Source organism: Brachyhypopomus gauderio, chromosome 14 (genome assembly GCF_052324685.1).
Source record: "Brachyhypopomus gauderio isolate BG-103 chromosome 14, BGAUD_0.2, whole genome shotgun sequence".
NCBI lineage: Eukaryota > Metazoa > Chordata > Actinopteri > Gymnotiformes > Hypopomidae > Brachyhypopomus > Brachyhypopomus gauderio.
Genome location: NC_135224.1, coordinates 21,317,942 through 21,344,024, shown reverse-complemented (window position 1 = coordinate 21,344,024; position 26,083 = coordinate 21,317,942). Strand labels below are relative to the sequence as shown.

Genomic DNA, 26,083 nt, shown 5'->3' with positions numbered 1-26,083 from the left:
TCAGTCTTCCCTCTGTGATTGCCCATCGCACTGGGTAGACTGATTATTACCTTCTGCTGTATATAAACCCTCTTTTGCAGGTTTATGTCCTTTTCACCCACTGGAACCTCTCATTCCTGGTCAGAAGGCTCACGGATTTGCATCGCTTTGCTTTAAAGACAGTGTGCCGTGTTTTTTGTTTCTGATGGTGTACCTGACCGCAATGAAGGCGTAAGACTTGCAGGATGAATGGGTGACAGACGTGTAGCTAAATCTAGTCTGGATGACAGACCTTTATCTAGCTGAAAGGTAGAATGGTGTACAAAGCAGTCAGAACTAACTGTTACATTACTTGATACAGATGTGTTTTTTTTTTTTGTACCACATTTGTCAGCTGACCTGACTGTGCCGGGGAACTCTGTGTGATCTGTACACTTTTACTGACCTCTTTCGCAACAGACCTGCTATGGACTGAGGAACAGGTGTTAGCTGGACTTTTAAATGAATCTTTAAAAAATGAATTTTAATAATGTTTATGCACATTTTCACAAATGTAGCCACATCACTTTCCCTCCCACTGGGCGAATGATTCTGATCTTAACAAAAGATGATAAAAAAGCGCGGAATAGCACAAACTAATAGACTGAAAATGTGTCACCAGATATAAAGCATTTAAGATGCTGCATTTGTTGAAGCAATTAAAAAGCCTTCAACACATTAAACACTAAATGACAATACATTAATCTCACTGAGCTTTATCCAAAATGCACATTGAGCTTCATGCAAAATGGAACAATGCTAAGTCATGTTGACTGTAACAGAGTAGAGCAAACTTTATAAAAGACTTAACAACTCACATGACAGTATCACATTACAAAACAGTAAACATCCAGACAGCGAATGCCAAATATACAGCAAACATACTAATCATTTTATATGAGCTAGCCACTGTAGTCTCTAAATACTACTACCTACTATTATCTACATACAGAGCAGCAGATGATATTGTTAACGTTTGCATGGATCAGCTGATCTTCAGATCTCTGTGTGAGTTTGAAGATAGCAACTCAGCTTCTTTGTGCTGAAAATGTTTCAATCCTTCAGCTCTATCCACCGATCACCAACTTTTGAAATGACAGGAAGCAACAGGAAGCTGGGAAAACGCGTCCCTGACCCCCGACCTTTATCTCGTCTCCTCACAAGGCCTCGTCCTACGTCCTCTCCTCCCCGTGCGTCCTGTCCCTCAGCTGTGTCTCCACCACCCTCACCACGCTCATCTCGGACCACGATGACTCCACCAAATCTGGAAGATTAACCAATTAATATCCTGCTGCAGCCGAAACGACTTGAGTTCAACACGGATGACAGAGGTTGTTGATGGTTGTTTACTTCAGGAAGTACACCGCCACTTCATTTTGATAACTCCCTAGCACACGCCGAAGTTTGGGTTACCAACCATTAAATTGTAATAATTTTTCTGCTGTCATGAAGGACTAATGTTCGTGTCAAAAGTTCTTAAAATGTTTTCGTGCTGATATTCTTAAGGTTGCAATTCCCACAGATGGACGTTGGTAATGCAATGAATTCTACTGGAGGGCTCAGTGACTTTTAGTGTGGGACCGTGAAAGGATGAAACATTTTCATTACGCCACTCCAACAGACTTCTAGGTGATGTTGTGGAAACATCTAGGAACACCAGTAACTCAGACATGAAGTGACAGACAGCAAAAGCTGACATTATATTGAATTGTGTGGTTCCAGCTTTGTGGCAGGTTGAGGGAGGGCCCCTCGAGATGTGACAGGGCAGGGTGCCCACAACGTCCCACACAGCATGCACAACAACAGGCCCTGACCTCAACCCCAGCAAACAGCAACATGCAAACACCTACGTCTACTGAAAAGGTCACTGCGACCCAGACCTTATCAGCATCAATGCTTGTGTCTGGAGGTGCATCTCCAAAATATCATTTGTAATGTATTGTTGGTGTAGTTTTAGCTATGTATAAATGCATTTTCTGAGGTGTCCTCAAAAGTTAACAATGCAATAGCAATTGCAAAGGAAATAAAAGATTATATCAGGACACAGCACTAACACACAAAGCAAGAACACACCGGTTTCAGAAAAACATAATAAAATACTGAGAATTTCTGAAAACAATAAAAATAGAAAAAAACAAACCTTATCTATAGACCATAACGTCATAGCATTAATCAAATTCTGAATCAGAATCAGTTTTTGCTTGTTGGCCAATTACATTTTCAATAACGTGCTACATAACAAGATAAAAGATGTGCAGATATTATGGCAGTGTGGAACCCGGTTCTTGTTGATGAACCTGCTTGAGTTTAGGAAAAACTGAGCTTCTTGCTTGTTGAGAGTTTTTGTTCAGAACAGACAAGTCTCTTACCAGAGAGAGCTGTTTTAAAGAGTTCATGTCCACGGTGTGAGGAGTTGGACAAGAACTCACCTGCTCCCTTCGGGGTTCTGGAGTTACGCAGGTCGTGGAGAACCGGCACGTTACAGCCAGACACTCTGTCAGCAGAGTTGATGATGCACTGCTGTCTGTCCCCGTCCTTGGCAGCAACAGCGGCATACCAAACCGTGTTGTAGAAGAGTCATGACATTACGAAAAATTATTCTGTGCAAAAAAACAAGGTACAAGGTTAGGTTGCGTACTTAATCTATCATGGGGAAAATAATAAAAGACAATTGTCCACTATATTGACTATTGAGAGGAGAGATGGTCTACTATAGTGACTGTTGAGAAGAGACGGTCTACTATAGTGACTGTTAAGAAGAGACGGTCTACTATAGTGACTATTAAGAAGAGAGATGGTCTACTATAGTGACTATTAAGAAGAGAGATTGTCTACTATAGTGACTATTAAGAAGAGAGATGGTCTACTATAGTGACTGTTAAGAAGAGATGGTCTACTATAGTGACTATTAAGAAGAGAGATGGTCTACTATAGTGACTGTTAAGAAGAGATGGTCTACTATAGTGAATGTTGAGAAAAGAGATGGTCTACTATAGTGACCGTTCAGAAGAGAGATGGTCTACTATAGTGAATGTTGAGAAGAGAGATGGTCTACTATAGTGACCGTTCAGAAGAGAGATGGTCTACTATAGTGACTATTAAGAAGAGAGATGGTCTACTATAGTGACTGTTCAGAAGAGATGGTCTACTATAGTGACTGTTAAGAAGAGAGATGGTCTACTATAGTGACTGTTAAGGAGAGATGGTCTACTATAGTGACTGTTAAGGATAGAGATGGTCTACTATAGTGACTGTTAAGAAGAGATGGTCTACTATAGTGACTGTTAAGAAGAGATGGTCTACTATAGTAACTGTTGAGAAGAGATGGTCTACTATAGTGACTGTTGAGAAGAGATGGTCTACTATAGTGACTGTTAAGGAGAGAGATGGTCTACTATAGTGACTGTTAAGAAGAGATGGTCTACTATAGTGACTGTTAAGAAGAGATGGTCTACTATAGTGACTGTTAAGGAGAGAGATGGTCTACTATAGTGACTGTTAAGAAGAGATGGTCTACTATAGTGACTGTTAAGAAGAGATGGTCTACTATAGTAACTGTTGAGAAGAGATGGTCTACTATAGTGACTGTTGAGAAGAGATGGTCTACTATAGTGACTGTTAAGGAGAGATGGTCTACTATAGTGACTGTTAAGGAGAGAGATGGTCTACTATAGTGACTGTTAAGAAGAGATGGTCTACTATAGTGACTGTTAAGAAGAGATGGTCTACTATAGTAACTGTTGAGAAGAGATGGTCTACTATAGTAACTGTTGAGAAGAGATGGTCTACTATAGTGACTGTTGAGAAGAGAGATGGTCTACTATAGTAACTGTTGAGAAGAGATGGTCTACTATAGTGACTGTTGAGAAGAGATGGTATACTATAGTGACTGTTAAGGAGAGATGGTCTACTATAGTGACTGTTAAGGAGAGATGGTCTACTATAGTGACTGTTAAGAAGAGATGGTCTGCTATAGTGACTGTTGAGAAGAGATGGTCTACTATAGTGACTGTTGAGAAGAGATGGTCTACTATAGTGACTGTTGAGAAGAGAGATGGTCTACTATAGTGACTGTTGAGAAGAGATGGTCTACTATAGTGACTGTTAAGAAGAGATGGTCTACTATAGTGATTGTTAAGAAGAGATGGTCTACTATAGTAACTGTTGAGAAGAGATGGTCTACTAAAGTGACTGTTGAGAAGAGAGATGGTCTACTATAGTGACTGTTGAGAAGAGAGATGGTCTACTATAGTGACTGTTGAGAAGCTCATTCTGCTGTTCTGTTATGTCAGTTCTTGACTCTTTTGTTGCATTGCCAGCTGTTTGTTCTTAAAAACAAAAACATTAAGCTTAATTTTCTATATAAGGCAATATAATTTGGGAAAGGTGCACCCTCACCTTATTTTAGAACTTTAGTTCCTCGCTCTACAAGTGCTCTGCATGTGTGAGAAGGTCTCAGGATGAATGGTAACGCATCAAAGGTGCTGCTTCATGAAGCTGGTTAACAAAACTCCAAGAGTGTATGAAGCTGTCATCAAAATATAGATACAGTATGAATGGCAGGCATGCTGAATGTGACTACACGTCATCTTTGCCCTACTTACAGAAACTTGCGGCTTTTCAACAGTATCTGACATAAGCACACTCGCACAACACTGAAGTAGCAGGCCCATCCAGCGGCTCCATCATGTAAGGACCAGGATTCTGGACCGCAGTGACGGCCAGCGTCTTCCGCAGTTAGTGGTTGTACCAGTCCTGGTCAGAGGGCTGGTCCTCCTTGGGCTCTGTAAAAGAGTCCACATCCTGGCAGGTATAACCCTCTCATGAACAAGACTGGGGCACGGACCTCCGAGAAGACCATCCCTGCTCTCTCCTCCCACTTCTTCGTCTCAGGCCCCGCCTCCTCCACCCCACCTTTGGCCATGAGGGTGGAAAGCTCCCACCAGTTGGTCTTCCTCATTGTCTCTTAAGCTCCTCCTCCGAACACCTGTCGTGCACAGAAAAGAGTCCTCGTGACGCCTCTGGTGTGAAGGCATCACGTGTCACTCCACAACGTGCAAGGGACGAAGCAGGATGCCAATCGAGGCGAGCACGTCTTTTACTTTCAATTTCAGGACGCTAACACAAACAAGACGAGGACAGGTGTAACGTGTGACACGTGTAACGCGTGACACGTGCGCAAATTAATATGCAGACATCTCTACTTCCGTTTCGTGGAATAAAGCACTTCATATTTTATGTATTTCGATGTACGATAACAAATTATCATTCTTTCGATAATAAAGAATTATCATTCATAATGGCATTGTAATATCAGAGTCAGATTATTTTTAATGTACTGTGAGTGAAGGTGTGAGTGATAGTGCTGGGGTGGGGGGGGGGGGGGGGGGGGGGGGCATGTCCTTTATGCATCCACATTAAAGGTGGCGACCCAGGCTATGTTCAGTATAGCTGCATACTACATACTACATACTGCATACTGCACTCATATTGTAAGTTACATCCTAGTACCTTACTATGCAACACTCTATCCCCTATTTGACAAATGCAAACCATACTATGATTTGCATAGTATGGTCACACGAACCTATGAAGGTACCGCCCACTTGTGAAAGAGCTTCTGGCAATGGGATGCAGGAGATTACACCTTGAAGACGGCTCTGGTCGTATCTTTCGCACTGAAAACCTTCATTTTGCTTGCATTCTGCATAATGATCTGGGGCCCAATCTGTATGCAAATAGTATGCAAACATATTTATTTCGAACACAACTATCTCTCTGCACAAGCTGATATTTGAACATCCTGTCTTTCATACTGCCCCTGAAAGAAACCATACTCCACTACGTGGCTTGACTGGACTTGACATCATATACAGTGCTGCTTGAACGTTTGTGAACCATCCAAACGTGGTCATTGTTTTCTAATAAAACAATGGGAGGTTCTTCTTTTTATATGCACTGGTGACCATTCTCCAAACAAGGTGCCCGTGACTGTGGGTAGGATTGTGGCCAGATTGTGTAGGTTTTGATGGTCATCCACTTATGTGCAGAGTTGCACAGATGCTGAGTGTCCTCCACGCAACTAGGGGGCCCCCAAGAGCACCAAGATATCGTGACGAGCCTATTAATTACATAAGAATTTGGTACTGAGGTGGTGGGGGTCCTAAGTGATGTTGTGCTTAAAGCCATTCCAGTATCCTACAGTGGATGGATGGAGATGGTCTTGTAGATATTCCACAGACTGATGGGCTTTCACCACCTTCTCCTCAATATCCTCAGACATCTCCTCTCCTCACAGCGTTGTTGATCTGTGTGCTTTACACCTTTGCATGACACTGGCCAAGACCAGTATGGTTGATTTCCTCTCCCTTTTAATCAACGTGGCTCAAATCTTCTCCCAAGGATGTCTCATTTGATTGGTCTGCTTCATTGAATACTTTTTTCACCTGAGACTTTCAAGAGAATAAGAGACATAAGAGAATCGTGGTAAAACAACAGAAAAATTGAAACTACTCAGGGAATTCACAAACTTCCGTTGTTAAATGCCTCTGATTGGAGTTCTTTCGCTTATGAAAAGCATATTCTCATGCATATTCTCACAGTTTGTCTGCTTCCCTCTTGGAGAAAAAAACAGCATAACTGCACAATGAAAGCGAAAATGTCTGTCTTCTCATTTTTAATAGGAACTTTCAATTTTTATATTACAATTTGTGCGCATTAATATGCAAACAAACCGGTTTTGAATTGACTATCAAAACACCTTTGAAGGCCCCTAAAACAGCAGGCATTCTGTAATTCATATTCCAGGAACAGAAGACAAACCAGGAGTCTAATGCAAAACACAAGAACACAAACAATTCTAGACTGAACAATAGTGCTGCTTTCAAACAGCATGACTTTGGGTAGCTCTGCTAATGGAATGCAAACTATTCTAAAATATGCAGGCATGTCAAAGCAGAAAAGTGTCAAATTTCCTTCACCAGAGTAAGTTTCAGTCAGTCATTGCACAAACATTGCTATATCACTTATTCTTAATTTGATGCGATGAAAATAATATTAAAAGCAAGTAGCCACCCACTACGTGAGTATCTGCCTACTCTTAATCCCGTTTCCGGTTTTATTAATGTTCTCAACTGTCTTTTTCCTGTGCAAACCGCTCAGAACAGATTCTGCAAGCGTGTAACCCTGAAACCAGACCAGACAGTCTGACTAACATTGGCGGTTTTATTTTCAACGCGCTCTTCCTTTCTGTCGCGATTTGAATGCAATGTCCTAATGTGTGAATGCTCAACCTTACAGTGAGTCGTTCGGCACTTCCTCTTCACCTCATAGCCGCTTTCATTGCTGCATAAATGAACTGAGGACGTGCGTCATGTGTCATGTGTCCTCGTGAACCGCTTGTTTTGTTTAAGGTACATTTTGTTTGTTTACGGGGTATTATTTTAGAAGTCGCGCTGCCATCCAAACCGCACTGTTCGTAGGCCAATACCCACAAAAGGCAGCAAGTGGAAAGTTTCAAACCTTCCATACACATCTTTAAATATGTAAACATTGTTTCATTTTCCCTTTTCAAGTAAGTAGGTTACATACATATCAGAACTGGAGTATGCTATTTAACGTAAGTGCATTTAAACATTGCCACAAAAAAATATTGGAGCACTCAATCAATATTACTAGATGCTACGGTTAATCATTCTACAAATGATTCCATGCCGTGTCATTTCAATGAAAAGTAGCTTCAAAGATGCATAATACCATTAATCACCGTGTCATAAATCTATCCCATGACTGTATGCTAATGATTAAATATGCATATGTGGAGAACTATTTTTATGCTCTCGTGTCAAACTTGCTAGACATCGGTCTGAAACCAAATAAGTGGGCAGATTTCCTGTCTGTACTGTTTGTACCATTGGTCTTGACCTTTCTCTGTTTGTACCATTGGTCCATTTTTTAAACAGGCCTATTTGAAAACAACGGGCGGGCCATGACCCTGCCCACCAGCTTGCTGAAGAGCTGTGGGGAAAGGTTTGGATTAATGTTACCTACCTCAGGTTCACGTGCACATATGGGGATACAAAGGCAAATCGGCAACAACATGAGCAAAATAGTAGGAGTTTAGTTTGAAGCTATTTATAGGGTACATTCTGAAAACAGTGGATCCCAACACTACTTTTATAGTATGTGCTGGCTTATGAGGCATTATCAAAGGCCAATGATGTTTCATTTTGGGTCCTTGGGGCTCTACAGGAATGTAAAATAAATTGCCATCACAGAGCTCACACAAGTCAGCTACAACTACAGCAAATTTGTCCACCTTCACAAAAGACACTGCATGGGCCCCTAATGTCCCTGTGGGTGTTAAGTGCACAAAAATAGAGTTACCTCATTCCCTTTACATTGGGGAAATGGACTATTTCAGCCTCACAAGACTAGAATTCAACCACATGTGTCTTCCTCCCCAGGGAGAAAAAAACATAACAAAAAACTTTGAGAGTTTTTAGTGCAGTCCTGAATGCAGTTTCCTGTGAGTCCACTGGTATCAATGTATCCTAGACCATGACTTTTACTTTGAAGGATATATTTCATATCTGCAGGTATACACTGTGGTACAGGGCAGGGAGTTTGTTTGGACTTATCCATTTGCATTTTAGATACAGCATAATTCTGCTTTGCTGAAAAGTACTCAATGTTCTGACTTTTGTCATCAAACACTCGGGAGCCATTTTCTTTTGTGATGTTTGAACGCCATGTACTGTAACTGATACCTGTGAGACATTTGCATAAGTGTGATCCTTTGGAATTTGCCAGGTTTGTTTATTCTCCTGACCAGTCATATTGAAAAAGACATTTAGCTTGATCTAAAAAAAAAATGGCAGGTCTGAAAATTCATGTGACCTGGGAGAAAAGGGGAAGTGAGACTAGTGACAGGGACTTTCAGACACTGTCTGGTAACATCCCTCAGGATGCAACAACATTCCCAAGAAAGTTCTTGACTCTCTGTACAGTAGATAAGATCAAAGAGTGCTCAAGGGAGAAAAAAAATCCCTCCAATTCCAGTGAATGGTTATTGGTTTCGCCTTTAGATGGCTTGTGGTCAGCAGTTCTGAAACAGCATTCAAAGAAGTCTTGAAGTCACACAGCAAATCTGTTCAGCTACAGACATATCACTGCACGGTTAACATCCTAGTACAGACCTGGTCTAGAGTTAGGGTTAACTAATTGCCCAGCTAAGGATGAAGCCCTGTGTGTGTTTGCTATGCCCAACAGCATAAAACCAGGCCAGGTATTGCATTTACATGGTAAACCAGAAACCTACGAAGACGCCTATGTCAGCAGGATGGCTTCCTTACTAATGGAGTTCACTGAAGACACTTGTTCAGTTATCCTAAGTTGACCTCATTCTATAAAACCTCTTGTTCACCGTGTTTGTCAAATGTCTGAGTGCATTCTTACACCTTTGTTCAGTTCATTCAGATGTGTTGTGGTTTCCTGTACATGGAGCATCAATACATTGTTTTCTTCAAATAGGCCTAACCCTACCACTAACCCTAAACTCTAAACCCTAACCCTGACCTATCACATTTATTACTTTATATACAGCTGGACATATCTGCCACCTGACGTTTTCAATGTTAACATGCTTACTGTGTAGCTTAAGTAATGCTAACAACACACAATTTCATTGTGATTACATCTGTGCTTACAAAAGGAAGCCACATTGCATTTTGCTAACCTACAGACCTCATTTAAAAGCCCTGAGGTAAGAATTTATCTATCACTGAAGTTTCCACTGCCAGATTTGCATCTGCACTTGCAACTCAACACACAAGAGAGCAAAACTGCACCAGTCCAAACCAGCAAACTAGCGTCACCCCAGAGTTCCTCTTTCAGTTTGCGGTTTCATACGTAGAAGTTGATGACATATATAAGTGGGCGGCACAGAAGCTCCCGTTCATAACCCGCGATAGCTAACGGTACATCCACGTCGTCGCTTCCACAAGGTCAAGCCCGAACACGGTAGAAACATGCCAAGCTTACTGACCATGAGCAAGGAAGAGAGCAAGGAAGAGAGGCCACTACAAACTCAGTAAGCAGGGGATGGATGGATTATTTCTTTCTTTCTGAGCTTCGGTACATGAACCTGAAACCTTCATGTATTCTTTCTGCGATGTTCTGCTTCAACTAAAACGCTTCTTTACTACAGGAGAAAAGACCTCAAGTGGCGGTTTCAGTACAAGTTTGTGAAATCCTCCGTGGCAGAGAAGTGAGTGTAATGTCATTTTCTTTTTGCATTATTTTCTTTTTGCATTATTATTCACACCGCTCATCCACTCATGCTCTCCTCTTCAAACAGGCTCATCCCTGGCGAGACCCTGCTGTGGTCCGAGTCGCTGGAAACTCTACTTAGATCGAAAGGTAAGCACTGTGGAATGCCTTCACGAGCTGATCTCCAGGAGATGATCATATTTGTGCTCTTCCTAGCGGCAACTGTTGCCTAGCAACAATCATAAGCACATATGTAAACATCACTGTACAGTTATTGTAAGAATGCAAATTCGTCCATATGAAAATATGTTCTCCTCAATGCAAATGTTTCATGGGTGATGCACATAAAATGTAGAGAGGGAACAGAAATACTGTGTTGGTAATCCAAACATCTGCATGTGCTATTCATACAATTATTCAGATATTTGCACAGATATTTGCTTCACGCTGATGGTGTGTGTTTATCGTATACATCACCTCCTTCACATCAACCCATGCCTGCCCTCTCTTGCAAACTGCAGATGGAATGGCGACCTTCCAAGCCTTCCTCAAGTCGGAGTTCAGCGATGAGAACATTGAATTCTGGGTGATCTGTGAGGACTACAAGAAAATCAAGTCTGCTTCTCGGCTCAACTCCAGGGCCAAGAAGATTTTTGAGCGCTACATCCAGACAGAATCTCCTAAAGAGGTAAAAAAAATGCATTTGCGCACATCATCCGTTGCTCTCAAAGCATTCGACTAGCTCAAATCCTCAACTCAAACGATGGAGTTATAAAAGTGCCAAAGCAAATGCGCTTCATTCTGAGGCAGCAGAATTGGAAGATGATCAAACAGATGCATGGGTCATTGGTGACAGAATTGATGGCACAATCGAGCATTGTTTGTTTAGAAACAAGTGTCATGCTTCTTGTTCCTATTTCTTAATGTCCTGCAGATCAATATTGACTATAAGACCAGGGAGCTGATCAAACAGAACATCAAGGCCCCCACCACCAAGTGCTTCGACGATGCCCAGAAGATCGTCTTCAGCCTGATGGAGAAGGACTCCTACCCCAGGTTCCTCCGTTCAGACCTATACCGAACCCTCCTGGAATCGGTCTCGAACATGATCAAAGTGTGACTGGAGTGGCCGGCGATCTGAGACCAGGCCGAAATGAGGAATCTTTTTAGATTCTGAGGATCGCAGCAGGAGGGTCCAGACGAGGGTTTTCAGCGCCAGTTGGTGTGACTGAACCCAGTCCTAGGTTTGGCTTGCCAGGCCGGTGTGGACACGTAGACCGCTGATGGCAGCCACTCCGACACACGGGCTGGCCCGGGATACACACATCTGTTGCATCGCTGTCCTGGAACACTACACAAGCATCCGAGGAACTCACATACAGAGCTAAATAAGCTTCTCTTTGAGCTGAGTCACCTGAACTAAAGTGGAAAGTTGCTGAGATAGTTATTACTTAATGGGATAGTCCTCATAGTAATCTCTATGTATCACCAATAAGACACTGAACAGTTGAACGGGAAGATAATATATTTGAATGTGTAGTGGTTTAAAGAGATACTCTGACAGAAGGGAAAAATTGTGACCTAGGAAATTTTTTCCTCCAAAACTAAAACAACTGATTGAAGAGGAAGTGGCCCTTGCATGGAGCGAGCAGCCACGAGAGGTCTCGCCTGCAGGCCGCATCTGAGTGCTCGTGTCTGTCCACAGTGGATTCAAGGCATTCTTCAAAGTTTTCAAATTTTGTTCATTTGATCATAAACGTATTGGGATCTCCATCCATTTGTCTGTCCTGAAGAGAAAACACGTGTGTAATTAAGTATGGAAACAAAATTGCTTTAAGAATCACATATAGCTTTAAACTGATTTAAAGCTCTTTGTAGTCTGCTTACATCATTATATACATCTGATATATTATGAGTTCAATAAATTAAATAACTTATATAATTGTTTTAATATATTAAATATTGTTGTTGAGGCTATTTATTGTTGATGCTAAATATTTGGGTATTTCACTGGTTGAGATGCACATATATATATATGTAGTATTTTGCTTGCTTATTCTCTGAAATGCTGAATAAATACAAAACGTAAAACGAAGTCTATGTGTTTAGATTTTTTGATAGTGTAATCAAATACTCATACACTTGTGGGGATTTCTATCATTTATCATTTGATTTTCTTGTCTGATGATGCATGAAAAGTGCCTGCCTGGTGTTTGGGTATCCCCTGGAAACTGCTCAACTGAAAGTCAAAGACCACATCACAGCGTGACAACGGGTGTTTTGTTACCACTTCCCCCTATTGCCTTGGTTACCATGTCCTGTTTCAGTCAGGTGATGGCAACCTAAAGATATGACTGACACACTCCAACACTGTGTTTGAATCATCTGACCAGGACGTGTGGTCACATTAGATACATGTCTGGCCAGCTCACCTGATGCTGTGCACCTGCTGGCCTTTAGCAACAACCGGTTCGGTGGGAGGGTGCGGTCTCCGGGATGGTGTGTGTTGTGAACTTGTAACTGTATTGCCCGTTGCCATCATCAGCAACGTTGTGGTGTACCAGAAAAGCACAGAGTAGACACAAGCTGCCCATTGAGGAAGTGACAGACGCAAACAGAGCGTGATGTCAGACGCTGCACTATCGCACACCACCTGTTTCTACACACATTTTTGACGAAGTGGTTTCTGACTTCTGAAATTACTCTCGGGAGAGGACGGGGGCACAACCTGTTCCTTTTCATTATCCACTTTGTTTTACTTGACTCCATGACTACCTTGCAGTCAAACAGCAGCTAGGCCATAGAGCAGAGGAGGAGGGTTTTATGTTTTAAATCACTGATTACTGAATCTGATTTAGTGGGCAGGTCATTTTTGAGAATACTCTTTTTATCAGATTGTTTTGATAGCAGCTAAATTTATAGTAAAACAGTACAAAAGCAATCATTGTGTAACCTTCGTACCTTGATGACACTGTGATCTCCAAGACATAACCGCAGGCAAAGTCATCATTCACCGGAAAAACCAATCTGGGCCCGGCACTTTTACTGCGCCACGTGGCCCGGGGCGGCGGTCAAACCCCGTCATCAAGGTTCGGCTAAGGCCCGACAACATACGGCCCAGAGATCTACGTCCCTTTACGACAACGTTGCTCTCACTCGCGAGTTTTCATATCGATTTTCCAACTATTTTACCACACGTATGTTTGATTTGCAAATCAGCGCGTGATGACGGGCGAAAGTTGCAGAAGGACTAATGAGAGGAACTAAAACCCACGAGATCCAAACCTAGTTGCCTAATCTCAGATGAGCTGTGAGAAGTGTCCTACAGAAGCAGTGAGACCAGACGGACAGGCCTTCAAAAAACAAAACTGCTGAAATTAACACGTGCAAGAAAATGTCCATATATTACTATAGCCTATACTGTGAAACTTATAAATTATTCGAACATTAAAGACTATTAATTCTGAATCTGAATTCTCGAGAAGGCATTTTTGTTATGCATTTGTGACTATTTTTGTTCCGTTTAAAATGCAGAGCATGCCTTGAGGCGTCTCGCCCTCACGTGCATCGTTTCTATTAATAGCACGCTGGATTTCACAATTTAAAAAATGCAAAGGTGAAGATAAAAGGTTTAAAGGAAACAGGAAATTGGCACCCTGATAAAGACGTTAAGATAAAAGAGCACACGTTGCATCACAGAGTCAAACGAAGTACCTCCGCCTCTTCACTGATTTGAGATCTTGTGCGTCACCTAAAGCGCAGTTAACGTCCCGCAGCAGACGGGGCTGACCGCGATCTGATGAACGTTTGACCAAACGGAGATGGAATCGAGTTGACCGTCACCTGTAATGGAGGTCACCGAAATACTGTCGGAGAGCGTCAGTGGAAAATATCACCAACCCAAAGCGGCCACGTAAGTGAATTTTTTTGTTCAATATCGGATGGTTGATCAAGGTAGTCACAGGTTGTCACATTTTGCTAATATGCAACGTTTTTTGTCAATTAATTTTCTAAAAAATATATATTGTGTCTTCATGCAGATACAAATCTTGGGAATTCAAGCTTCAGCTTCTACTAAAAAAACCTTCGGTATTATTAAAATTAACACCTCGAAAGAAACTAACCAGGTAGGCTACTGTGCTGCCTTTTCCACCCACACCCCACCACCACCCCCAACACACTAATACTGATTTTGTTTTCTCGTTTCAGACCACCACGAGCTGAATTAGACCAGTGGGCCCAGTCTTTGGAGAAGCTTCTCGAATATAAAAGTAAGCTCGTCTATGGTCTATAAACAAGTGGTTCTGGTTTTCAGTTAAACGTGCACTAATACGGCGTCTTCTGCTCTTTGACCTTCTGCGTAAGGTGGAGTTTCAGCATTCCGAGAGTTCTTGAAGTCAGAGTTCTGTGAGGAGAATATTGAATTCTGGCTGGCTTGTGAGGACTTCAAACTATCCAAGACACCGGAAAACCTTCTCACCAAAGCAGAGAGCATTTATGAAGAATTCATTTGTATGGACTCCCCAAAAGAGGTGATTATATTTTTGATAAGTCCACCACATTTCTCATTAAGTGTTCGTTTCTCACTGTGTGGTATGAGAACATCAAAACCAGCACATTATATTGGGTTGGTTATTGAGACTGCAGTTGATATGCATGTGCTGAAATACTACTTAAATTGTGGTAGAGAAACAGCCACCAATCAGTTTCCAATACTCTGTTGCTTAGCTCCACGACACTGTGGGTTGTTGAGTTGAGGGGACAGACCCCAACCTCCTAGTCGTTCTAAAAGACGGCGTTTCCCACAGGTCAACTTGGACTTTCACACCAGAAGCCGCATCAAACAGCATCTCCCTCATCCAACCCTGAACTGCTTCGATGAAGCCCAGAGAAAGATCTACCAGCTGATGGAGAATGACTGCTACACCCGCTTCCTGGAGTCGGGCATTTACCAGGCCCTGAGGGGCTCTGAAAGACCACGAAGGCCTTGAGGACCACAAGAACAAGACGAAGAACTCTTGAGACGTTCAATTTGGTTTTAGCTGTCCCACGGCACACCGTCCACAGGTGGCCATTTTATGGTCTCTCTGGCAGATCAAGCGGGCACAGAAGTGCAGCTACCTCAGGAGAACACCCAGGCTGTTCCTGGTCATCAGTGGATTGTTCAAATGCTCCGAGCAACGTCATGAGAGATGAGCAACACGACTCGGAGCAGAAGGAGAACTTTCCACGGAACTGTGCAGTGACCCAGAGCAGGCACCACTATAATAAGGGAACATGAACTATGAATGTGGAATAATAATAATCACAATAATAGAGCTTGTACACATGGGTCAGGTGAAAGATGTCTGCAAGTAGACTTAAAGAAATTCTGAAATGCTAACATGTTTAAATGGACCGTACAGAGTCTTTATTGAAAAATGTCAGCGTTTCTTAGTTAAGCATCAATTAAAGATGCAGAAGCCAACAGATCTGTTTACGCAACACTAACTGTTAATAAGGTACTGAAATAGTTTTGTTTTATTGATTGTTTCACCAGGCTGAGTTTGAATTATGTGATGTATTGGATAAAAGAAATTCAATTTTCATTTCCTGCACATATTATAATTATCACCTAATTTCTGGTCAGTGGAGATCCATTGCTATTCCAGTGGCAAGATGAGGAATCTATTTGAGTTTAAATGGAAGGATAATGGACTAATTTGTTTCTGTGGGCATCTTTGAAAGCCTTTCTGATCCAGGTTAATCAAACTCATGGTCCATGGGGCTCTTGTCAAAACAGCTTTGACATCAAAAAGTTAATAATAATGTTGATTTTACTCTTTTTATTAAAAAAACACTTTTTAATATTAATTTGTTTCAATGTTTGATGTCCCTTATTTCATCTGAACATTAATTTATTATAAACTTTTTTTGTTTGTTTATGCAACATGAAGTGAAACACGAAGCTGAAGGTAACGTGGAAACATTGAGGTGACGTGATGGTGTGTGAAACATTTATCTGGAGGCACATCTGACTCGTACTATCCTACCCAACAGGAAACGGACAACTAAATGGGGGCGGAGCCTATGACATTTCGGTATAATGAGCTAGATGCTATGAATAAAATGTAATTGAATGTAAAAACGTGGGACTTAAAGCTCATTTGAATATTATGAGGAATAGCTTTAAAAACAATCTACAGAACACTAAATACATGCAGTTGCATAAACTGTTTGCCGTCTGTTCACAGAATGAATTACTATGACTCCCATGCAGGTCAAACTGCTGTTTATATTTATTTATAGGAAATAAATATTTCACAGATCTTTCTCATAAGTGCATATCCATGAGCTTGGGAGTCTAATTTCTCCACTTCTGTTTCTGTAATAATGTTTTAAGAGAACAGATGGCAAATTGCTGCTAGTTCTTATCTGAGATTTCATGGTTTTTTTGCAGCTATGAAATTTTTCTTTGCCTTCATCACACCTATTTCTGTGTTATTTTCAGGTTAAACACTGTGTACTTTTTGAGTTATGTTTCTCTTCCTCCCAATAGTAGGATGAACTATTGACCCGAGACCCGTTTAAAAAATCATGACTCATGACTCGTAACACGCACTTCCTCTAAAATACCTTGAGAACGGGCTGGACGTGGATGTCATGACCAACGGTGAGATAGAGCCATTAGAACACGTGTATGTACGGCTCCATACACAGGTTATATGTAGGAGGCAACATGGTGGCTTGGAGGTCTTGGGTTCAAGTCCTGTTCTGAGCTGAGTGTTCTTCTTCCTCATAGACCTCCTCCACTGGACAAAAACATGAATGACTTGTGTATCTCTGCACATCTTGTAGAGTTGTCTGGGTGTGTGTGTGTGCCCCGTGGTGGATGGTGCTGTCTTGGGTGTTGTCTTCTCTCCTGGGGTGACTGAGGTTTCGGTCTGACACCGTATACAATTTGCTGCTGTTTCTCAGTGCGTCCCTGTGTTAATTGTAAAGCAATCTTGAGTTGAAGCTACAGAAATGTAACTTAGTTCATTAAGAGTTCAGCACTCTGAACTTCAGCTTTCCAGAATGCCATAACGGACCAATGTGTTAAATGTCCTTTTATGTAACTTAAGCCATGTTATTTTATTGTCCACGTCTCCCATACACGGTAGGGTTAATTAGAGGTGATGTCAAAAGTCTTGGGCGTGAAGGTCAGTGTTAATCCATTTGTTGCGATATTCGTTTTTCCCCAGAACTTCCCCTCAGCTGTCTTTAAAATCCCCTGCAAATCCAGTAAGACTCCAAGATGCCATGAATTTTCTTGGAGATGAGACTTTCAAACACTGCTGCCTTCTAGGATAAATAATAATTTACATCACTTCAGGTGATGCCAATTAACTGCACCCCCCCCCCTTTTTTTTTATTCGACTTTGTTAATTTGCTACTATTTAAATTTACTTGATTTATTGCTAAGTCGTAACTCCTGGAAGAATTATGTATGGAGAGCAGGAGTGTGTGTGTCTGGGAGAAATTGTAAGACCTGAGGATCCACATCAATATTCAGAATGCCCTTAATGACGCATATAGCACACCTGATTATTTAGTGTGTAAGTATCAGTATCAGCTCAAGCAGCAGTGGACTTCCAGAAGCAGCTGGTTTAAGTTAAAACATGACAAACAGCGCCCTCTAGTGACAGTCGTCAAAACAATATAACGGGTGACGGATTAATCGCTGTCAAAATAGCGGCAGCGTCGGAACTCTCTAATCACATTAATTTTTATCATGCATGGCTATACACTATATGGACCTCTTTCTGAGACAGAAAACCACTTAAACTAAAAACTGACTCAGGACTTGTGTCCGATGGCTTTGTTTGTCTGAGGAAGCCAGAAGTCCTGTATTCTCAACAGAAACTACCCAGCAATGCAAAGCACCTGCAAGAATCACATCTTGTACATCCAGTCTTAAGCTTACTACAGCCTCAGAAACCTAATTAATTGCTTACATATCTTGTGCCTCTATCGGTTTGCGGTTTGTCAGGTGCCGAAAAGAAATGAAAATACCATTTAGACGTTCTATTCCTTCAGGTTAAGATGTAAGCACATATTCACTTGACTAGGGCTTCACAAGGTCACCGTAGGATGTTACTGTAATTATTTTCTAACACAGACATGTATTTGTAGAAGAAAAGCACTTCAAAACACTTTTTTGTTGCCTTTCTATTGTTACACATATGAATCAGACGCTGAGCAAACGATAACAAAAAACTACGTCAGACGTTTAACATCAGACAAGCACATAGGGTTTAGCTGCTGATATGAAACTCATTCTGCTCAGTCTGTCTGTGTCTTTTCGCTGAGGGGGAACTCATCCGTTTGCACTTCCTGTTAAAAGAGAAGGACACCACAACGTCCTTTGGAGCTGTTGGCACAGTGTGTTTTTCACAAGGCCCTTGAACATCAAGGCTGGAAGGATCCCGCTGAGGGGAAGATGTCGATGGTCTCGCCACTCTTGAGCTGTAGTGTCACTTGCCGCAGGCACCACCTGAGAAAGACAGAACCAGGAAGAGGAAATTGTTTTTAGAGCTAACAGGAGACCATGAATTTAACAACAACAGGAAGAAGGTCTACGCTAAAGTGATCTCTAATTTCCCCAACTTTTAAACAGGCATATATTATTATGAAGACATGAAGGCAGTTTGTAGGTCTGGAGACACCTTTAAAATCCATCTGCTGTCTTTACAATCATGATGTAATACTTACAGGCATTTATATCACATTTTAACTAAATATTTTTCCAGTACTTTTTCAAGCAGTGGATTTTGGATTTTTGGATAACAAAACTAGGTTCAGTTCGTCACCTCTTCATCACCACATACCTTTTCATCACAGCGTCCCTGACGGAGGTTGTGTACAGGTATCCCCCCATCCTTGAGCCGGTCACTGGGATTTTCAGCTGCCAATCAGGCACAAGAAATGTCCATCACAAAACGGGACGCCCCCGTGCAAGCTATTCCGTCTCAATTAAACGGACAGTTCAATCGACCAATGCAACTTTGAGCAGCTGTTCATAGCTTCCACTTCCACATGCTAAGTCAAGGACCTTTAATGTGAACTTCCGATAATAAACGGGGATGCTGTGAGCTCCTGCTATTTCTACGAGCTTTTTAAAAGCAGATGGATGCATTTAATTTGTTTAATCGATCCTCCTTCAATGTGTGTGATCCCACAGAATGTTTCCAACTATAAATACGTCCATTACGATCACCTAAACGACAATCACAATCGGTATATAGACCGGCCGTCACCTTCAGCGTTATCAGTGCTTCCTTAATCAGCGTCATCAGAACCTGACCTGAGCGCTGGTGAGGTCCACGCGGTTGTGCCGATCGCTCAAGTGGAGGTTATGAACCTTCAGGGGTGGAGCTCCCAGACTGGCCATAGCAGAGGAGTGGGCTATCAGCTGCTCCACAGCCAATCGATGGTACTCTGAGTTAGCAAAGTTTTCTGGGATGGAAAGGGGTGGGATGGAGGGGGCGGGGCAAAGAGGCAACAAGGAAGAACAGTCACTTAGTGGCTGTGTTCGAAATAGACTACTACATACTGGATACTGCATACTGGACTCGGTATATACTGGATACTGCATACTGGTCCTCGTAGTAGTATGCAGTACAGTTTCCAGTATGCGACAAAAGCAAAGCACACTACAGGGTCACATGAACGTAGCGTTGCATGATGGGATGCAGTACACCACGAAGATAGCTCTGTTTGCGTACTGGAATATTTTGCGGAAGTAGTAGGTCATCCGGGTATGTTTCGCGTACTGGAAATTTTCATTTTGGTCACATACTGCATACGACATACTGATTTGGGGCTCGATCAGTATGCCAGTAGTATGTAGTAGACTATTTCGAACACAGCCCGGGAGTTCACACGAATCAACTCGTCTACTAAATACGTGGATTCAGGAGTGCATCTGCTCGGTTGGAATGACAATGACTCGTTGTAGATAAAACGGCTAACCACTGTTTTAGACTAAATTAAAATGGGTCATATAGAAGCGCTCTGACCTCAGCTCATAAGTAATAAAACTGTTCTCTGTAACCAGGAGCTACAGAGGGACCCGCCGTGACATTCTCACAACCTTTGCTAGTACATCTATCAGAAATAATGACTCTAAGACGTCGTTGAGAGTCTAAACCGCCAGTTCGGGGCCCCAAACCTATTTACCCTGCTCCAATAAATCCAACTTTGTGTCATTCTGGGAGATTGGATTCCAGTCCACTCACTCTGCATGAGGTAGTACATCACAGCGCAACCTCCACCAGTAACCATGGTGATGAAGATGGTCAGCTGCTGCAGGAGGTGTGTGGGGCGGCCCATCCTGAACTGAGCCCCAAACCCAGAGGTGCAGTCCTGAGACACAGGATGTGTTAGTGAGCAGCGATCGGACTTGGAGGGGGAATATTGTAGTCTTAAACATGAACCTTGTCAGGATATGAAAGTCTATATTTAGATGAATAAGGATTACTGTGCCTGTATTTTCCAATATTTAATCCCAATGTTTAAATAAAACTGGAGGAATTACCGGTTGGCTTGTGGTTTTTTTCCTAAAATGCTCGGCTAACCGTTTTCGCTGCTCAAGACTTCTTCACCAAAGAGGTAAATCTGTGCTAGTGTTTGCCTGTAAAGTCCAATCATACACATTAACTTACATTGAATACAAGCACATACAACACTGGGAAAATCAAACGCACAGAAGCAATAACACCGTATCAGAAAAGGACCAGAGAGGACGACAGGACTGCAGGGGAGAGCTGTCAAATGCACCAGGAGAAAGCGTGCTGGCTCGTTATCTACCCGGATAACGTTACATAAACATTACATTATTAACTAACTAGTCAAGTGGCACCTAGCTCCTGACTTAAACGTAGATAGCGAACTAGTTATCTAACTGGAATAAGTAGCTAGTTGTGATAATGTAACTTTTTTCGAAGTTATGAATTTGCACGTAAATATGACGAGAGAAAAAGCATAATAATGACATTCACCCAAACGGAAGCAACGTTTACATTTTCATAAACGGTTAATGATGAACGGCTACTGACCATGAGCAGCATGGAGGCGGCCATATTGTATCCGAACGTACTGACAAAATAAAAGTCAAGATTTCCAAACGTACTTTTAAAAATTGGTTTAAACTGGTTTATTTGTCACTACAGACATTTGTGCAACAATGCATGGAGTATCATTTTTGTACAAATCTATCTTGTGCCGGAAAAATATCAGTGTGACCTTTCATTGTGTAAACAACAATAAATAGACTAGCAGTGCAGTCGCAACACATTGAATGAACATTTAGAGATGTTTTACAGCTTCAAATGTGTTGTTAGTATTGTAACTACAGCTCTGTGTTTCCATCTGTCCCCTAATGTTCAAAAGTGAAATACTATAAAACATACAATAATAGTATTCAAAATGTATTAACAAAAGCATATTTTGCATATAAAATGCACATAAAATTTCCCCAAAATGACAATAACCCATTATTATTGTAAAGATGAGTAGATTAGATTGGATTTAAACAAAAGCATTTTCCAAATGTTGTATTCTGGCTTTTTCTAATAGACATAATTTTTGGTCACAAGGTTACACACACAAAAAAAAAAAAGAGAAATGAAACTTGACTAAAGGCATTTTGGAATGCACTTCTTATTACAAGTGAAAGCACGTCAAACATTTTTCTCAGATCTAAAAAAGACCTCTTAAGTGGTAATAGATTATGAGGAGACATTTCTTTAGAAAACCCTCCACCAGACATCACTCCACACACCTCCAGTGGCTCCACATTAACAACGCTGGTAAAACTATCGTTGCAACGCAAGACCAAGAGAAACATCTACAAATCACAGACAAACGTGGAAAGTTGCCACGTTTATCCCAAATGAAACCTCCACCCCACTCACACCCCGATCTCCGTGCTAGGGTCCTTCTCAGGAGCGGGACCGCCGTCTCAGGGCAGCGACCCGTGACACATCTGCCGGATGCTGTCGGCCAGCTTCAGACAGTGGAGGATCCGGGCCCGCTCCGCCTGCAGCTCCCCGGGAGGCACGTCCCCCTGCAGCTTCCGGCCGAACAGCACCAGGTCCTGCATGAAGAGGCCCACGGCCCCCCTCTGGCCGGCGGGCAGCTCCGTCACCGTGCACGAGTCGAAGCGCAGGTGCACGCGCTTGCCCCGGCCCAGGCCCTCCGCACGCTCCTCGATCCACGTCAGAGGCCTGCGGGGTGTTTGAACACAAACGTCCCGAGCTGTTCCACTACGAAGCTGCAGGACTCTAATTTGCTCGTTACGAGTCACAAGTACAAGTTTCCTTTGATTTTTTATTATTTTTATTATTATTATTAGCCAGGGGTGAGTTTCCCGAAACGTTCTTAGCGCTAAGTACTTCTTAACCTCATACGTTTCATACGAGGTTACGAAGTACTTAGCGCTACGAACGTTTCGGGAAACCCACCCCAGGCTAGCAGTATACGGTCATCATCTCTTTACTTTTAGAGACATATGACTGAGATATACCAAACTTACTTCTGATCCTTGGTTAAAAAGTGGGCTGTCAACTTCATTTGCTTCCTCTCCACATCCTCAACTATCGTTGCCACTTTTACAGTGAGCTCGCCAAAGAGATCGACCAACCAGGTCAGACGGGCGATGCCGGCAAAGGAGGGAAAACCGAAATCCGGCCTGAGGGGACCTCCTGAGTGAGCAGGGCGAGACGGAGGAGAGATGAGCGTCTTGAACCCGCGCTGATGTCTCGTTTAAGATGGGACTTCAACCTGCTGTGCTGCCCACACCTGTGAAATGAAGAGTTCCCTCCTCCAACGTTTTCCCAGCTATGTCCTTCTTCAGCTGTTTAAAGTCTGGAGTTAAGAGCTCAATATGTTCCTCGTGGAGAACCAAACCTAGAGCCACACAGCAAGACGGCGGTCAAGATGAAATCTGGTGATGGCCACCCTCCCGTGTTTTTTTGTTTAAGATTTCCAGCCCAAAAGTCTTCTGCCCCAAAACATCTACCCTCAAACTTCTACCTCCAAGCGTGAGTGTTGAATCAGCTCACCCTTCTCCTGAGCCAGGTCCCAGAGGTCGACCGCAGACGTGTAACTGAGGGCCATGGGATACTCCACGCACACATGCATCCCCTCCTCCAGAAACCGCCTGACCAGAAACCGAACAGTATGAGAAACACCAGCGACTGCACCTCATGCAGAGTACAGAGTTTCTCAGTGAAGTGGCCGCACTACGACTGCAAAACATCTTAGGAAATGTGCACTGTGACTGAATCATCACAGCATGGGAAAAAATATATTTCTCATTTTTCAGGTGGGTTAGAAATGTCCACCAACTTATGGCTTTTGTTAGTTCAAAGAAAAATTAAGAAAGCATTAAAATCTTAATTTTTTCAATACATGAATTGGTTAATGTAGTGGTTTGTTCTTCATATTTGTACATCACAGAGCAAGGATTGCTGCTTATAAAATAAAGAAACTGCATGTAACTAAGAGAGAATAAAATATTTGCATAATCCATTGTTATTTGTTTGCCGATCTTGTCATTTACTACATTATTTTGTAAAGCACTTCGAGTTGCACGTATGTTTGAAAGGTGCTATACAAATAAAGATTATTATTATTATTATTATTATTATTATTACACAAAACACATCCATTCCATAATTTTCCATTCATTAAATTTCTTAAAACGTAAAAATAGCAAATATTCCCAGTATCCATCTTTTCTGTCCTTGTCCTAAAAAGCACTATCATTCAATCTGAACAGTAATGGTGAGAAACTGTTGTACTCTGGTGCATAACCTGCTGGATCCAGGTAAATATAGAACGCTGATCTCTGGCTGTTCAGGGCCAACCTGGGCTGATCCCTGACGGCTGATCTCGTGTCCACCTTACCGGATGTGCTCTTCGTGGCTGGCGTTCTCCGTGCACACAAAGGCCACCTGGATGTCACTCCTACACAGCGCCTCCTCCAGCGGGATCTGCGGGACTCCCTGCGTGTCCCCCACGGTCCTCCTACAGGTCGGGACATCGATCAGGCTCTCGTTCCCGCAGTCATAACGAAGGCTCCGTGGCTACTTGCCAAAGAAGTGACATTTATATCTCCACAGACAGTCTGGTTTTTAAAACATGATTACAGACGTATCGTCTGTTGGCCACAACGGCCGTCTGCAGATAAGACACCACCCCAACCATCACTTCAAGATTCTTCCCAGTGTTATTTACATGTTTTGCAACTTGCATCTTTTATCAAATTGAACAGGTTTGTTTTCTCAGACACTAACCTGGACACAACGCCCTTGATGGTGAATTTTTCTGCCACGCTGGACTCTAGGGGAGCAAGCAGGTCTCGTATTCTTGCATTACCTGCCATGCCAAGACCTATGACCACTGACCCGAACATGTTGCCTACAGACAAGGGTGCAGTGTTAGTGGACAGCTACCTTCTGACCTGACAACACTAATGAGGAACACTGAAGCTCAGACATCTGATCCAGATTCCTGCTGGACCTTCTACACTCATGAAGGTTCATGCGTGGTCTGCAAGGTGAGCTGCTATGACCTTTAATGGGCTTATTCCCTTATTTTTGAAAATTAACCATGTAAGATGGGGAAAAAATATTTTGGGGTGAAATGACGAGATGCTTTTTGAACAAATCCCAAATCTAGGGGTAATAAAACACACAAGAATGCAGTGGGGCTGCAACCATCCAGATCAACATCCTGCAAAACGGACTTAAACACTCACTGCTACGTGTGAAAACTTTAAGCTACCAGTTTAATATTCATGTTTAATAACTTATTATGGCTTAGCAAACTAAGTGCAAGAGTATGAAACTCCTGTGTGAAAGCGCAATGAACCGTCCACTTCAACCGATGAGTGACATGAGAAGAATCAGCCTTGAATTCACCTTCCTGCCATTCTATAACGCAGGACGTGGAGTACTAAGAAAAGGCGTATAGCAACACTGCTAAATTACCGTTATAAATCTCACTTACCACAGAAAGTCTTCCGAGAAGGTTTTTGCAGACTGCTTTAGAGACCGTTAGTGGGCAAAGACAAGGACCCGCTTCCTGCGCCTCAGCAGCAACTCACAAACTTCAACTTTGGAGTGGCCGCTAAAAATGGCGTCTGTGCCTCTGACGCAATGTGTGGTCACACGGACGCGCCCTGTAGCTGACACTGAAATTAGGCCTGCTGGAACAAAATCAAAGTCCTGACCATCGAGGATTGTGTTAGAAATACACAACCAGCACAAGTTAGTCATTACCCTTAGATTTAAATTACTTTTGTTAATCTCAACCTTGCATTTATGCACTCCAACATGGCCTGGTGTACACTCATTACAGAGCTGACTTCAAGTGTTTTAGGTAATTAAGATGTGTGTAAAATGTTGTGTGCAAGCATTTCAAATCTTTTTTAATTCATGCATTTCATGAATTCTAGGTCATGAACAAGAAACCAGCTGTTAACAAACCCTTCTGAGAACAGCATGTCAGCTTAGATAAAATACATCCAAAAGGGAAGTTTTATAAAATCCTTACGTAAGCATGTTTCTGTTCTTCATATTTACATTTAGGCTACTGCCAGCCAATTTTTTAATTTTTAATAAGACTTCCTGGAATTAACTTTGACAACATGAACATTATTAAGTACTAACAAAAGCAAAGCTTTGTCAGTTGTTACTGAAGCTAATCGTCTTAAACATGCACAATAAAAATTATGCCTAGTTTGTTTTTGCCCAGTGTCCAGTGAGAC

General features: G+C 42.2%; 4 protein-coding genes and 2 long non-coding RNA genes across 6 annotated transcripts; 3 read left to right on the top strand and 3 right to left on the bottom strand.

Annotated features, from left to right (window-relative positions):
- Positions 1 to 541: 541 nt before the first annotated feature.
- LOC143474778 (uncharacterized) lies at positions 542 to 7,529 on the bottom strand. Its single transcript, XR_013120854.1, has 5 exons — positions 5,606 to 7,529; positions 4,623 to 5,005; positions 4,417 to 4,546; positions 2,448 to 2,618; positions 542 to 1,282 (listed from the first exon to the last, which is right to left on the bottom strand). It is a non-coding gene; the product is annotated as an uncharacterized LOC143474778 (long non-coding RNA).
- A 2,423-nt stretch (positions 7,530 to 9,952) lies between these two features.
- rgs13a (regulator of G protein signaling 13a) lies at positions 9,953 to 12,382 on the top strand. Its single transcript, XM_076972368.1, has 5 exons — positions 9,953 to 10,108; positions 10,226 to 10,285; positions 10,376 to 10,437; positions 10,809 to 10,975; positions 11,222 to 12,382. Exons 1-5 carry the CDS (start codon positions 10,047 to 10,049, stop codon positions 11,405 to 11,407), a joined length of 537 nt encoding a protein of 178 aa, XP_076828483.1. The 5' UTR covers positions 9,953 to 10,046; the 3' UTR covers positions 11,408 to 12,382.
- Positions 12,383 to 13,403: 1,021 nt separating this feature from the next.
- Positions 13,404 to 16,140, top strand: LOC143475746 (regulator of G-protein signaling 21-like). The gene is made up of 5 exons (XM_076973669.1): positions 13,404 to 14,200; positions 14,328 to 14,414; positions 14,497 to 14,558; positions 14,653 to 14,819; positions 15,096 to 16,140. The coding sequence occupies exons 1-5, from the start codon at positions 14,136 to 14,138 to the stop codon at positions 15,276 to 15,278; spliced, it is 564 nt and encodes a 187-aa protein (XP_076829784.1). The 5' UTR covers positions 13,404 to 14,135; the 3' UTR covers positions 15,279 to 16,140.
- A 2,319-nt stretch (positions 16,141 to 18,459) lies between these two features.
- Positions 18,460 to 21,289, bottom strand: coa1 (cytochrome C oxidase assembly factor 1). Its single transcript, XM_076973670.1, has 5 exons — positions 20,846 to 21,289; positions 20,547 to 20,673; positions 19,613 to 19,764; positions 19,137 to 19,213; positions 18,460 to 18,802 (listed from the first exon to the last, which is right to left on the bottom strand). The coding sequence occupies exons 2-5, from the start codon at positions 20,638 to 20,640 to the stop codon at positions 18,718 to 18,720; spliced, it is 408 nt and encodes a 135-aa protein (XP_076829785.1). The 5' UTR covers positions 20,641 to 20,673; positions 20,846 to 21,289; the 3' UTR covers positions 18,460 to 18,717.
- A 147-nt stretch (positions 21,290 to 21,436) lies between these two features.
- On the bottom strand, positions 21,437 to 25,475 carry blvra (biliverdin reductase A). Its single transcript, XM_076973668.1, has 7 exons — positions 25,324 to 25,475; positions 24,609 to 24,732; positions 24,220 to 24,339; positions 23,373 to 23,470; positions 23,110 to 23,217; positions 22,844 to 23,012; positions 21,437 to 22,535 (listed from the first exon to the last, which is right to left on the bottom strand). The coding sequence occupies exons 2-7, from the start codon at positions 24,725 to 24,727 to the stop codon at positions 22,271 to 22,273; spliced, it is 879 nt and encodes a 292-aa protein (XP_076829783.1). The 5' UTR covers positions 24,728 to 24,732; positions 25,324 to 25,475; the 3' UTR covers positions 21,437 to 22,270.
- On the top strand, positions 24,727 to 26,057 carry LOC143475748 (uncharacterized). The gene is made up of 2 exons (XR_013121109.1): positions 24,727 to 24,871; positions 24,994 to 26,057. It is a non-coding gene; the product is annotated as an uncharacterized LOC143475748 (long non-coding RNA).
- Positions 26,058 to 26,083: the final 26 nt, after the last annotated feature.